Below are 15,604 nucleotides of genomic sequence, written 5' to 3'. Positions count from 1 at the left end.
TAATAATTTAAAATAAGGAAATAGAAAAAACTTTGAACAAGTACTTTATATTTGTCTTCATAGAAGACACAAAAAGTATCCCAAGAATAGTGGATGGCAAAGAGAGAGAGGAACTTAAAACAATCTGGTTTTGTACTTCACCATCTGACTTCAGAATGAATTAACAAAGAGAGGGATGGCAGGAAGGAGAAGACCACCAACATGCTCCTGTCAACCCAAATGGTAGGGTGCACTGTCATAACCAGGTGAAAATTGCACAAAGTCAAATTTGTTTTTGAAGCTTTTAACCAAACAACAACAACATCACAGTCTCGCATTGAACTTAAAATGCCATAGTTGTGTCCGGTTATGGATTCTCTCTTTACTCTTTTGTAACTTCCTGCTCCCTGACTCTGTGTCATTTGCAAACTTAGGTATGTCTTTCTATTCCTTTATCCAAATATTTATATATGTGTTTAGCTGATCCCCGTGGAACATCAGTTGCCACAACAGACTAATAAAAGAATATTTTCTACTACTCTGCCTTCTACCATTCTCCCAATTACCAACCCATGTCAGAAGGTTGCCTCCAGTTCCATGCACTTTCATTCTGTGAGTAATCATTTGTACAGAACCTGACTAAGTGCTATAAACAGCATCCAAAGGCACTCCCATGTCCTCAAGAAAATGAACTAAATTTGTCAAACAACTTATATTCTACGTGTCCCTTCTGCCCAAAATGTGGCATCATTGAACTGCTATTTGAGTTGATTATTGAAAATCACATTCAGTTATTATGAAGAGAGTGTGCCGGCTGGAATGTTATTATGCATCTAATAACAATTGTCAGATGATGCCAAAAAATGCTATGTTGTTTCTCATGGGTAGCCCTAGATCCAGAATGTGATTGTGGTTCCAGCGAAGCCTATTAGTGTAATATTGAAATTTAATGAAACAATGTATCACATCATAGACACGAGGTAGAAATATTTGAAATTACATTTAAGGTACTAACTGTTTTCTTTCTATGTACCACATTGCCAATAGTGCAAACATTACCCCAACCCCAACAACATGATAAAAACTCATTGCCAGTGGTCGTGCAATTTATTTTTATTATAGCAGCTTAAAATGATGAAAATTTAGGTTTTTTTTGTTCTTGATGCTCTTATCCCCTTTTTCATTGTTGTCTACAGTTCAGAAAAATGTTTAGAAAATAGAATTGAATTTGCACAATTGTTTTTACTGATTATCAACATAGATCCTAATAATGGGTTTGACAGCAAATTGTTGGTGTTTCTCTCCCTCTTGCATTACTCTCTTCCTGCTCCCCTCCCCCCCTTTTCTCTCCTCTCCAGCAGATGTAAGGTCCTCAACATGAAATGTCAGTTTCTCTCTTCATGACTGCTGCCAATATTTTCTGTTTTTGTTTCAGGTTTCCAGTATCCGTGGTGTTTTGTAGAAGTTTTCTATTTGGTTATCGTGTGCTAAGTTGTTATGGTGCACTCTACGTATTGTAATTCCACAGAAGCTTAGTCAAACTGCAGCTCCCATTCGCTGTTACTCTGTTATACAAGGGCCATTGGCCCATGATAGCTGGAAATCTTGAGTGTCTCAGCTTAAAAGGTTAAGGCCTGTGCAAGGAGGGCCTTTGATGGGCATCTCTAACTTCAAATAACCAATGTTAGGGATAAATTCCATGTTTTCTTTCCCCCCTGAAGTCTGTAAGCTTTTAATGTATGCTTTATTTTGTAAATGTTCTTTTAAAAGTTTACAATAAACTTAGGGAAGAACGGAACAGAGCAAGTGAGGAAAATTACTTGAGGAACTTGGGCAGTTATGGTATTCATGGTGGGAATGATTGTTGTCAAAATCTTTCAGTACTAACTGAAAAAGAACAGTAAAAAGACAAAACAAGTACTGCAATTTTTATGAATGTCAAATAAACTAGCTTGCTGTTGACCTGAAACCTTGCTGATTAGGTGACTGTTTGATGATGACAGCTACTTCTTCCAATAATACATTGCAATATCATAGAATCCCTACAGTGCAGAAGGAGGCCATTCGGCCCATTGAGTCTGCACCGACCGCAATTCCACCCAGGCCCTATCCGCATAACCCCATGTATTTACCCTAACTAGAACGTGCAAATTCCAGACAGAATGTGACCCAAGCCGGGAATCGTACCTGGGATCCTGGTGCTGTGAGGCAGCAGTGCTAACCACTGTGCCACCCCGTTTTCTGATGGTTAGATGCCTGAGGTAAAAAAAAAACTTTTGGTCTGAATGGTATCAAGGACTAAAAGCCGCCCCCACCCCAGATCCTGTCCTGAATGGATGAGGTCATTTGAGCAGGAGGGAGGGTGCGTTAAATGGCTTCCGAGAGCGTATAGGAAATGAATCCACAGATTCAATTAAGACACATTTGTACAATTTGAGAGAAGCACCACACCAGATTACAGTCACATGACAGGGCAGTGGCCAATCAAGAATGGAGCATGAGGTCAGGACATATATTGGCAATATTTTACTGGTAGGTAATATTTTCCCCAAAACCACATTATTTTACATTTAGTGCAACGCTGATAGAAATATTGCCAAATTATGTGTGTGCGTGTATCTCCAAATGAAAAGACTTACTTGATATAATTTTAGTTGTCAGTGCCAGGTGTTTGTTAAATGCCATTTAAAAATTATTTATCTTGTTGCCTTACTTTGAATTACATTGCAGCGCACAATAAGAAAGTAGCCTTTCGTCCAAATTTTCTGCAAACTGGTTGCCATAGATATAAAACAGGTGGCAAGCTGAAGAAGTGTTAAACAGGAAAGATCTGACTCAGCAGCAAGGGACTGCCTGTCGAGATGAAGAGATTATCATTACAACTATGTGTTGTTGTATAAATATTTGGGCTATGCACTCTCTGGAGCGTATTTGGGAAATGTTTTAATTTTTGTCCGGTGACATCAGGTATTGTTAACCCTTGTGAAATATAGCAATCTATCAATATTTGAAGTAATTATTTAAGTTGACAGGCTGCTATCTGCTTGAGTAGATAGAACAAGGGAAGCAATATTTAAATTCCAGTCTCCTTACATGTCAGACATGGGCAGCAGATCCCCCTGGAGATAACCATTTGAAAGAATTTATTTTCTTAATAGCAAGCAGCAAGCTAACAATATAGCGGTGCTTTTAATGAACAAGATTATTGCGCGTCTTAAAAAAACAGATCTTTTCAGAATCTATATGCTAAGTAGTTACCATTTTCACTGTTCTTTTAGACTACATTTTTATAAACAACATCTAAACATCTTTAAAATGGTGCAGATTTCATGGTCTGATGTCGATATATACATACAAAACAGCATTTTACTTGTGTGCAATCTCAAGTATTTATGTGAATGTTTACAGACAATGGGAAATCCGTGGGAATCTGAGCTGTCTGCTTTTTCACTCATCTCTTTCACTCTGTCCCCATTGGCAGTTCATGTGTCAACAGTTGAAGTGTCAGCCATGGCAAAGTTGGTATCACTGTTGTCACTAAGTCAAAAGGTTTGGGTTCAAATCCCACTCCAAATCTTGAGCACAAAACTCTCGACTGAAACCTCAGTGCAATACTGAGAGAATGCTGTACTGTCAGAGGTGCCATCTTTCAGATGATGCATTAAACTGATGCTCCAACTGCTGCCTGTGATGATCGCACAGCGCTATTTTGAAAAACACAGCAGGGGAGTTATCCCCAGTGTCACATCCAATATTTAACCTTCAATAACATCCAATATTTAACCTTCAATAACATTCAATCAAAGTTATAAAAACAGATGATATAGTTATTATCACAAGCTGTGCTCGATTTTGCTGCCATGTTTCCCATATTACAAAGTGATGACAATGTCAGAAGTTCTTGATTGGCTGTAACTCAGTTTGGGATATCCTGAAAGACACTATGTAAATGCAAGTTTTCTACTTCTCTTTAACTTAACTCCCCCAACCATCCAAATATTGCTCAAATTGTGGAATCTGAGCGACCGAGACAGAAATGCTGCTGCAGCAGCCTCAGCCCCTTGTGTTACAGAGGTGAACACCAAGGACAACAGGCTGTTGACACCAGCGACCCAGTTGGCACCTTCTGCGGAGTTCAGGGCTGTGAAGCTGCCAGCTTTGAAAGGGATACAGAATCTGGCTGTTAAAATGGGATACCCTCAGCGGGTTAGCAGAATGCACTTTAAATGCAGCACCAGCTGATTAGATTCAACAGTCAGTTTGCTTAATAACACAGGACACCATTTAACTAGGTAAAACTTCTGCTGATTTTAAAGTCAGCAGTTCCACTGTGCTAAGTGCAGTAAAGATTGCTGTTGACATAGCTGAGGTGGGTGCCTGCCGACTCATTAATAAGCACCACTGCAATGAGAGGAATCATGTTGGAGGAGCATTGTCGACTAACTTTCTTGGGTGTGTTGAGTGTCTGCCAGCTAAGTCACAGCTGAGTGAATAAAGAAGCTTAGATTTTGCAGATCAGCCATTCCAGTGCCAACTGATCTTGTTCGCAGAATCAGAGTAACAGAGTGCTCGTTTGCAGAGCCAAAGTGAATGATTCTGAAGAGGCCGTACATTTGAACTCAAGAGCAGCAATTAACAGTGTAATTTGGAGACTCTTTACTTCAGCCCATAAAGGTTCACAGCACAGAAGGAGGCCATTCAGTCAGTTGTGTTAGCTCTGTGACAGTGTTCAAGTAGTTGGACCAACTAGAAAAATGGGCTGAAAAATGGCAAATGGAGTTTAACGCGGACAAGTGTGAGATATTGCACTTTGGAGGGACAAACCAAAGAAGAACGTACAGGATAAATGGTAGGACTCTGAAGAGTGCAGTTGAACAGAGGGATCTGGGAATACAGGTACAGAATTCCCTAAAAGTGACGTCACAGGTGGATAGGGTCGTAAAGAGTGCCTTTGGTACATTGGCCTTTATAAATCGGAGTATCGAGTATAAAAGTTGGAGTGTTATGGCAAGGTTATATAATGATGTGGAGATGCCGGCGTTGGACTGGGGTAAACACAGTAAGAAGTTTAACAACACCAGGTTAAAGTCCAACAGGTTTATTTGGTAGCAAAAGCCACACAAGCTTTCGGAGCTCTAAGCCCCTTCTTCAGGTGAGTGGGAATTCTGTTCACAAACAGAGCTTATAAAGACACAGACTCAATTTACATGAATAATGGTTGGAATGCGAATACTTACAACTAATCAAGTCTTTAAGAAACAAAACAATGTGAGTGGAGAGAGCATCAAGACAGGCTAAAAAAATGTGTATTGTCTCCAGACAAGACAGCCAGTGAAACTCTGCAGGTCCACGCAACTGTGCGAGTTACAAATAGTGTGACATGAACCCAATATCCCGGTTGAGGCCGTCCTCGTGTGTGCGGAACTTGGCTATCAGTTTCTGCTCAGCGACTCTGCGCTGTCGTGTGTCACGAAGGCCGCCTTGGAGAACGCTTACCCGAATATCAGATTGTTTTGTTTCTTAAAGACTTGATTAGTTGTAAGTATTCGCATTCCAACCATTATTCATGTAAATTGAGTCTGTGTCTTTATAAGCTCTGTTTGTGAACAGAATTCCCACTCACCTGAAGAAGGGGCTTAGAGCTCCGAAAGCTTGTGTGGCTTTTGCTACCAAATAAACCTGTTGGACTTTAACCTGGTGTTGTTAAACTTCTTACAAGGTTATATAAGGCATTGGTGAGGCCGAATTTGGAGTATTGTGTACAGTTTTGGTCACCTAGTTACAGGAAGGATGTAAATAAGATTGAAAGAGTGCAGAGAAGGTTCACAAGGATGTTGCCGGGACTTGAGAAGCTGAGTTACAGAGAGAGAATGAATAGGTTGGGACTTTATTCCCTGGAGCGTAGAAGATTGAGGGGAGATTTGATAGAGGTGTATAAGATTTTGATGGGTATAGATAGAGTGAATGCAAGCAGGCTTTTTCCGCTGAGGCTAGGGGAGAAAAAAACCAGAGGGCATGGGTTAAGGGTGAAAGGAGAAAAGTTTAAAGGGAATATTAGGGGGGGCTTCTTCACGCAGAGAGTGGTGGGAGTGTGGAATGAGCTGCCGGATAAAGTGGTAAATGCCACTTTTAACATTTAAGAAAAACTTGGACGGGTTCATGGATGAGAGGGGTGTGGAGGGATATGGTCCAAGTGCAGGTCAGTGGGACTAGGCATAAAATGGTTCGGCACAGACAAGAAGGGCCAAAAGGCCTGTTTCTGAGCTGTAATTTTCTATGGTTCTATGGTTCTAGTTCAAACCTAATCACATCACCCTGTTTTCTTCCCACAGCCGAGTAACTTGTCTGCTATAAAATTTTCCCAACTGTTCTTTTAGAGATACTGTGACATTGGCCTTTACCACTCTCAGTGGCAAAGCCTTCTTTGCTTCAACAATTCACTGTATGAAGAAAATGCTCCACAACAATGCCCTTACAATGTAATTCATAATTACGTCCTTATCCAATTGTCCCCAAAAAGGAATTGATGCCTTCTTCAGAGAAAGCAGAGATTAGAAATGATCTTACACATCAAGGAAAATATTTGACATGTTCTCTGATTTTTTTTATATCATTCTTCTAACTTGGCTAATTGCCACACTTAGGACTATGCCAGTATTTTGCAACTGACTGCAGGAAACAATTGAACACAATTTTTTCTTGAGAACTTTTTTTCTTGGCTAAAAATACTTCTGCCAACTTTGGTTTCATAGCTGTGATATTAAAAACTTTTTAAAGTGCTCCTATTAAAAGAAAAGCCCTTGTCCCACACTCTCTATTTCTCAGACGAGAAAGGTGGACAAGCAGTCTTATCCCCGGTCTCTGCAATTACTGTTATTTCTTTTTGCCAAGCTTCCCTTGTACCCAAACTTGCCATTACTACCTTTTAAGAACCGTTCCCCAAAACAACGCTGACATTTTGTACTTTTGTATCCACTGATGACAGTACAACCACGGACAAACAATGCAGTGAAAGTCATCCAGAAATAGATCCCAAATGTTTCTTTTTAGAGTTAGTATCTAGCTTCTATTAATCTATTTATGATATGTTTGCTTTGAGATCTCTGCCATGGTACAGTGTAGCAATCTGTATTCGTTTATTTATTTTCCCTCTGTGATGGAGACTCCTGCTCCCCATGTCCTCTCCTTAAGTCACTGTCCCAGTGAACTCAGTTAAGATAGGGACTTACCAGGGGGTAATGTATTTGAGTAGAATTCCTGTCAGCATTGCTTTGACAGCTATTATCCTGTTTGTTTTGTGCAGAAAGGAATTTTGTGCAAATGTTTTAACTAGTATGTTACCAGAGCAAACCTTTATTTGTGGAGTGAGTTGTTCGTTTTACGCAGTAAGTTTTTATGATCAGGGATGCATTGTCTGGAAGAGCTGTTAAAACAATTTTAACAGTAATTTTCAAAATGAAATTGGAACTATTCAATGCAAAGAACAAATTTGCAGGACTTTGAGGAAGATTGAGAGAGTGAAATTAATTGGATAGCTTTTTCAAAGAGTTAGCATAGGCACGATGGACCAAATTGCCTCCTCCTGGATTTTTCATGATTCATAAAGATGAAGTCATGATCTAGCATTCGTAGGAGCCATATTGGTATGGTACAGGGGTACAGAAACAGATTTTGCCATTATAATGCAGTGAGGAAAGAATAAAGAATGCTACTTGAAACACATAAAATGAACTAGGAACTACGGGGAAGTGTAAAATGGTAATGTGCATAACAATGTGCACAGAACCTGGTTATCCCTACTAAATAAAATATAACGGGCGAAATTGTCCAGCCTTCCAGTTGCGTGTTTCCCACCAGCAGGAGATGGCTTGTTGTTCGATAGCAGCAGAATTATCTGGTCCTGCTGCTGTCAATAGGAATTCCCATTGACATCACCCCACGCCAGCGGGAAACCCATGGGTGGGGGTGTGCTGCCAGCGGGACTGGCGAATACTGCCAGTGTGAATGGCCGGAGAATTCCGGCCAACATTTATTTGTGCCAATAGCAGAGAAGCCTATTTTCACTCTAAGTGCGACTGCATAGAATTCCTTAAATATTTTCTTTTGACTTTACATGGTAAGGTTTTTTTTTCACACATTTGGGTACCTTTTCGATATCTATTGAATGAACTCTCTTGATACAAGTACTAGTAGCAGCTAGTCCATTTAACTAAAATTACCAGCACAATTCATATGATCAGTGCTCAAGTTCTTTACTGCTTTGTATGAATCTGATCTGGTCATCGCAATAGGTTTGTACCATGAGATTAGGGTATAATAATTGATAAAAGTGTTTCATGTACAAACATATTTGGGCCCAGGAATGAAAGGAGCTTTCACTGGGAATTATATTGCTATTTTTAACATTATTAAAACAAAGAGGGTTAAAAGTTAACACTGCTTGATGCATCAGTGATTCTTCACACACTGCTCTGACTCTCCACGGTGCGGCTATAGGGAATTGCAGAACTGACACCAGGTATTTTCCAACAAAGAAGAAAAACAATCAAGCGTACAGTTTTGCTTAACCATTTCTGCACGTCACCTAGTGAACAGTTTCCTAGTGAACAGTTGTCACCTAGTGACAACTGTTCACGTCACCTAGTGAACAGTTGTTGATGGGAACTTGGCGCAACTTATCCAACTTTGTGGATGCTTTAAGTATGAAGTGCGAGGGGAAAAGAGGCACTCTGAAAAATGAATTGCTCAGAGCAGAATTTGTTACTCCATTTGTAAAGTTTTATAATAGAATGCTTGGGGAGAAAAAAAGTCATAAAATGATGAAGAACGCTGCACTGATTTGCTTAAGACCATTCTTAAATGTACCCATAGGAACATATGATTTGACTGCTTAAAAGCGCAAAAATAATTGTTTGCGCTTTTAAACAGTCAAATCATATGTTCCTATGGGTACGGTTCGATCAGTAAATAATTTGCACATGGCACCGAACATTCCATGTCTCTTCACGTCTGCATCTTTTGCCTTTCAGTTATTAAAGTTATGCTAATTAGTACAGCATTATTAGCATTTCTCTTGGGAGGGGAATGGGAAGAATGGAGCTAAACTTGATTTAACATAGTGCCATATCACATGTAGATTTGCAGACTTGCAAACTTGGTCACTTGTGCCAAGCAATTTTCACTTGGGTCGTTAATCATAATTTACAGTGGGGTTTGATGTGTGGAAGAGGGGAGAAAAATCACGGTATCTCTCAGCTGGAAAGCATTGGTAATTTCAACCAGTAAAAAATTTGTGAAGAAAGCTCATCTTGAAAAAATAGTTTTGATTATTTCATGATGAAAATACTTTGGCTGAGTTATTGCCAGTATGTTAATTTGGATCACTGTTGTAATCATGTGTGGAATATTAAGAATCACGCACAAAAAGTACCTTAACCAAAGCAGTACTGAACACTATATCATTAGCCAAAGTAAAATACTGATGCCTTTGCCAGTTCCCAAGCACAGGAACAATGCTGTTGTAACTAACAGGGCTAAGTTCTCATAGAGTAACAAGACAAATTAGCAAACTTCCTCAGTAATCTGTATATCAGACCAACATTTTTATATTGAAGCTTGTCACAGTTTACTACTTGATACATTTCCTTTCCTTTTGCTTTTCAAAATTTACCTTGCTGCCAAAAGAATGCCTCACTTTTCTGAGAGAAAGATGATTTGCCTACCTTGTGCAGCCACTGTGTATTGTTTTCCATTATATTTTCAAGTTGCTGAAGTCTTTGCAAGGAGCCATCATTATCTGTTTCTGGAGAGTCCCTTTGCACCGTGTTAGGCACATATTGATTTGCCATCGTACGGCAGTTGTCCACCTCAGGAAGCAAAAAGGTATAACTGCAAGGCCCATGCTGTATTTGATAATGCCTTTTTCCAGTGTTATCCATACCCTTGCGAAACCCTGTTCCCAGGGAGAGACTGCAGCTGAAGAAAAAGAGAGAAGGAATCAACATTTTCTGTGTCCGTTCAAAGTGCAGAGAGTCCTTTGTATATTAAGTGCAATCCAAGATTTTTTAAAGATCTGTCAAAAGAATTTTTCAGTTGTTCTGCTTTTATCCTCTGGAATTCTGTGGTAAAATTGCCAAGTACAAAGCACTGTGAACTATTACTGCTGATGTTCTGTCAAAACTGGAGTAATAAGGTTCTGTATTACTTCCTGTAGTCTTTCAGTCTGTGTTGCGCAGGCAGAGACAATGCTGTAAAGCAAACACAATTCCCCACTGGCTTGGTTTCCCAGCTTGAAAGTGCCCTTTTATCTGAAGCCGTATGCACGTTTCTGCAGGCTGCTGTATCTGACTCGATCAATGCAGCTTTTTTATGATAACTTAACAAGAATTGCCGAAGTGTTGTATTTGTGTATTCCCCTCAGTGCTGTCAGTAATCTTCCACCAGGGAGATCACTCAGGCAACACAGATACACGAGTATGTTTCTGTCCTACCCACACTGAACTTACCAAAACTCCGAGAGAGATGATTGGCCAATAACAGAGCCACTATTAATTCCCTTTCAACTCTTCAAGTGGGGACCTATGAATAAACAGAAGGAATCATTCTGGCTTCCCCTGGACTACGTGCAAAGAACACTGTACAGCTAGAAATTAAAGATGCGCAAATAAGCTCATGAGGTGCAAAATGCCTTTTCTGAAATAACTAATGCCTTTATCAAATTATGTTTCATAAAAAAGAAAATCCGTATAGCGAATAGACGATGTCTTGCATTTAAAGGAAAAATACACCTTCACAGCTAAAAAATTGATAAGCAGCAAATTAGAAATATTTGTCTTGGTTGTGCCATACTTTGCAGATAACTTGATAAAGTGTTGTCGGAAATTGAAAACATTCTTACTGTCATATGTACTAAATAAATTTCAGACAGTGAGTCGCAGTGTAAGCTTCGTAAGTCGACACATTTAAATTTAGGATAGCAGTTTTTAACAAATTCCAGAACTTTTAGTAATGTGCCACAAGCATGATTTTTTATTTATTTTAGATGTCAAGGATGTGTTGTCTGCTGATAAGGTTGCAGATTCATTAGAATGCAGGATATAGTCTCCTTTCTGTTCAGAAACCTCTGTTCTGTTCAATTGTGAGAACTAAAAACTGTCCTCAGTATTTTTAAATCTGCTTTCTTTTGACATCTTTCCTATCAATTAATTCAACGTTCTGCCAGTCCAAACACATTTATACCACGCAAGTGGACCTTTATAATGAAGTTTCCAGTGTCATGAATTAATCCATAAGCTATATCAAAACTTCAATATACTTCAAATGACTGAAGTAATTCTGGAATCAGTTCAGATAATCCTTTTTGACAATTTGCCAAGCTGCAAATTATTATATTGGAATTATTTTTTCTCTGCAAAAGAAGCAAGAAAGGTTCATTCACAAGGACTCTGCCGTTACCTTAGGTTCAGAGGTATTTTGCAGGTCAGTCTTTTCTCTGGCATAGCCACTTTTTTAAAGCGTAATTATTACAGTTAAGTGTTCAGTTTTTCCCCGTTAGGGATATGGCCCTCATGAGGGTCTGACACTAAGAGTGATTAATTTGCATGCAAATCCAATGAGTTGTGCACTCTTAAGTTTGATAGGTCCTGCACACCAATGGGAAAAAATTATTTTCTCTCTCAAATGTTCAAAATACGATTGCCAGACAGCCTTCCTTTGGCAGTTAAGCTAAAAGTAATTTAAGTTCTTGGGAAAAAGGAAAAAAATCAGCTTGATTTTGCCCAAGATGGATTGCAATTTTTATGTAAAGTGCACATGGTGTGAGAAATGCTTTCTGGACAGCACTGGTTATAAACTTTCAATAATATCACTTTGGTGACAGATTGTGCCCTTTGCAGGAGCGTGTTTGCGAAGCAAGCATAAAAGCAGTGAGTTGAGAGGAGGATATTAGCTTTCCCAATTGAAAAGGGAGCCAAATTATTAAACATTGGCTTGTCTGGCAAAGTTATTCAGACAAATAATTATTTTAGAGTTTGACTGCGTGTGTACAAATGATGATTGTCTTAAAATGGTAAGCTGTGGGATGGCACAGTGGACACAGTGTGGTTGGCAAAATGTGAATAAACTTTACTGCAGAGTTTCAGATCTCCGCTATTCAATTGGGAGATATCTCAGAACAGACTCGAAGCACTTCTTCCCAGGGAACAATGGGAAAATTATCTAATTGACCATTCTTGCTCACTTTCGGGCAATTTACAGAACAGCACAAAAGAGGGTCAGAGAGCACTCAAGTTGAATATATTTTCCAAATTCTCTTAAGCATTCTCCAAAGGGAGCGAACTCTGCAAACATGTCTATTTTTAACTTATTAAATCATAATTCCTTTGTCCATATCCTCTGTTTATCTCTGAATATTATCATTTTGAACCGTGCTTGCAATTAAGTGCTTTGTCTCAAGCGCTAAACATGTTTTTAGCCACAGGATATATCTTAATTTGTTGTTTAAAAACTATTTCTTTATGAGCTGCCTTGGCAAGGTTCACACAACAGACTCAATTGGACACTGTTTAACAGATGCAATTGGGCTCTGTTTTCACAAAGTGCCAGTTCATACTAGATTTCTCGCTGTGCATTTCGTGTCTCATGGCAAGTTAAATGGAGACATAAATATTATGAAAGGCTAAAGTAAAAAGAAAGGAAAAGTAATTGTTCATCATTTTAGTTGTCCTTTAGTCACTGACACCTTAGAAATTTATGATGTCCTGTGGCTTCAATGCTTGGGGCAGATATTTTACCAAATCGACCCACTCGAAGCTGGGATGGAGTGAGTCCTGCATCTGGTCAGGAACCCAACAATTCGACCGGAATTTGCTGTGACTCTTGAATTTAGCCCTGCCTGGCATTAGGATCACACTCCTGGATTTCCTGTTCAATAAGAGTCTGAGCTTAATGACTAGGGGGAGATGGTGGCGTAGTGGTAAGTCACAAAATTAGTAATCCAAAGGCCCAGACTCAAATGCTCTCGATATATTAGTTCGAATCCCACTGCGGCAGCTAATGGAAATTGAATTCAATTAAATAATCTGGACTATCAAGCTAGTCTCAGTAATAGTAACCATGAATCATGAATTGTTGTAAAAACCTTTCTGGTTCACTAATACGCAAATGTCCTTTCGGGAAGGAAATCTGCCTTCCTTACCTGGTCTGGCCTACATCTGACTCCAAACATACAGCAATGTGGTTGTCTCTTAATTGCCTGCTTAAATAGCCTCGCAAGCTGCTCAGTTCAAGGGCGATTAGAGAAGGGCACAATGGCTGGCTCAGTCATTGATGCCCACATCCCATGAAAAAAAGCAGAAAAGAAAAACCACGGCTGGAATTTTACCGCCCTGCCTGCCATGGGAATCAGAGCAAGCAAAGGGTGGACAGTGGGAAGGTCCATGGACCTTGGGCAGGATTTTACGGTTTCAGGACGAGCGAGGCCGTAAAGTCCTGCCCCACATGTCAGTTGTAGGACTCATTTTAAAGCATTCACAGTTGAGATCAGAGTGGATCCATTACAAGCGAGTAGAAGGATAGATGTGCAATGTAGGAAGGCTAACCCCCACCGCATACCCGGTTCTCTGATGCTTTAGTCCAAGGCCATGTTGTTAGCAATGAATGCCCAGTGGATGGGAGGCAGAGGCTATCCTCTTAAATCAAGCAGAGGTGGCTGGAAATTTATTGAAGAAGATTATCCAAAAGTCTTCTGGAGGATGTCAGTGGTGAAGGTGTGGTCAAAGAAGGAGTGGGACCAATCAGGGGCCTAAAAGAGGATTGATGCGTGAAGGCAGTACACATGGCTGTGGCAACAGCTGAATAATTTGCATCTGTCTTTACCCAGGAAGAAGATGCTGTTTGAGCCATAATGAATGAGGAGGTCGTTGAGACACTGGGTGGGCTAAAAATTTATAAAGCTAAAAGTTGAGAAGACACCAGGACTGGATGAGCTGTATCTAAGGATACTGCAAGAATTAAGAGTGGAAATTACGGAGGCACTAGTCATAATCTTCCAACCCTCCTTTGATACAAGGGTGGTGCCAGAGGACCAAATGTTCAAAAAAAAAGGATGCAAGGATAACCCCAGCAGTTATGTGCTAAGCTGTATGTTCAACCTCAAGCAGTGGGAAAGCTTTAAGAAATGATCATTTGGGGCAAAAGCAATGGTCACTTGAACAAATATGGATTAATTAAGGAAAGCCAGCACAGATTTGATAAGGGAAAATCATGTTTAGCTAACTTGCTTGAGTTTTTATTTTAATGAGCTAACAGAGAGGGTGTTGAAGAGGATAATGTTGTGATGTAGTGTACATGAACTTCTAAAGGACATTTGATAAAGTGACACATAACAGGCTTGTCAGCAAAGTTAGATCTCTTGGAATGAAAGAGACAGTGAAAACATGGATATAAAAGCTAGCTGAGTGACAAGAAACAGAGTGAATTGGTGAGCAGCTACTTTACAGATTAGAGGAAGGCAGATAATGGGGTTCCCCAGGGCTTGGTATTAAGACCACTACTTTACTTGATCTGTATTAATGATCCAGACCTGTACAGAACGCAATTTCAAAATATACAGCTGGTATCACATTTGGAAATATTGTGAACTGTGAGAAGGATAGTGATGAATTTCAAGAGGACATTGGCTGATGGAATGGACAGAAAAGTGGCAGATCAAATTTAAAGCAGAGAAGTTTAAAGTGATTCATTTTGGTAGGAAGAAACAGGAGGGGCAATATAAAATAAAGAGGACAACTCTAAACAGGGTGAAGCAGCAGAGAGATTTGTGCACATATACAGAGGGGTATATGTGCACAAATCATTAAAGATGGCAGAGCAGTTTCTGAAAGTGGTTTAAACAGCATTCAGGATCCTGCGCTTTATAAACAAGGTAAGAAGTCTCACAACACCAGGTTAAAGTCCAACAGGTTTATTTGGTAGCACAAGCCACTAGCTTTCAGAGCACTGCCCCTTCATCAGGTGAGTGGGAGTTCTGTTGACAAACAGGGCATATAAAGACACAAATTCAATTTACAAAATAATGGTTGGAATGCAAGTCTTTACAGGTATTCAAGTCTTAAAGGTATAGACAATGTGAGTGGAGAGAGGGTTAAACACAGATTAAAGAGATGTGTATTGTCTCCAGCCAGGACAGTTAGTGAGATTTTGCAAGCCCCGGCAAATCGTGGGGGTTACAGATAGTGTGACATGAACCCAAGATTCCAGTTGAGGCCGTCCACATGTGTGCGGAACTTGGCTATCAGTCTCTGCTCAGCGACTTTGCGTTGTCATGTGTCGCGAAGCCGCCTTGGAGAACGCTTACCCGAAGATCAGAGGCCGAATGCCCGTGACCGCTGAAGTGAACAGAATTCACCTGATGAAGGGGTAGCACTCCGAAAGCTAGTGGCTTGTGCTACCAAATAAACCTGTTGGACTTTAACCTGGTGTTGTGAGACATCCTACTGTGTTTACCCCAGTCCAATGCCGGCATCTCCACATCATGGCTACCTTTATAAACAAGGACATAGGGTGGAATTCTACCATCTGGGGGACTAAGTCCTGTGGTGGGGGCAAAAACGTGGAGTGTTTCTTG

The 15,604-nt window shown here is 40.0% G+C and overlaps 2 protein-coding genes across 3 annotated transcripts in view; one reads left to right on the top strand and one right to left on the bottom strand.

Annotated features, from left to right (window-relative positions):
* Nucleotides 1-10,476, bottom strand: part of LOC144493775 (angiopoietin-2-like) — a 117,536-nt gene extending 107,060 nt beyond the window's left edge. Inside the window, exon 1 of one of the 2 annotated variants that reach the window (XM_078213237.1) lies at nt 9,702-10,476. In XM_078213237.1, the coding sequence (XP_078069363.1) occupies nt 9,702-9,983 (282 nt within the window). In that variant the 5' untranslated portion in view covers nt 9,984-10,476. The remainder of the gene's footprint in view (nt 1-9,701) is intronic. The other variant, XM_078213238.1, reaches the window with a different exon arrangement.
* The window catches only part of mcph1 (microcephalin 1), a 334,501-nt gene that overhangs the window by 233,416 nt on the left and 85,481 nt on the right, over nt 1-15,604 (top strand). The gene's annotated exons all lie outside the window — the stretch shown is intronic.

The sequence above is a fragment of the Mustelus asterias genome, chromosome 5, assembly GCF_964213995.1.
Source record: "Mustelus asterias chromosome 5, sMusAst1.hap1.1, whole genome shotgun sequence".
Taxonomy (NCBI): domain Eukaryota; kingdom Metazoa; phylum Chordata; class Chondrichthyes; order Carcharhiniformes; family Triakidae; genus Mustelus; species Mustelus asterias.
Note: the sequence above shows the minus strand (reverse complement) of the source record. Positions and strands in the feature narration are given on the sequence as shown.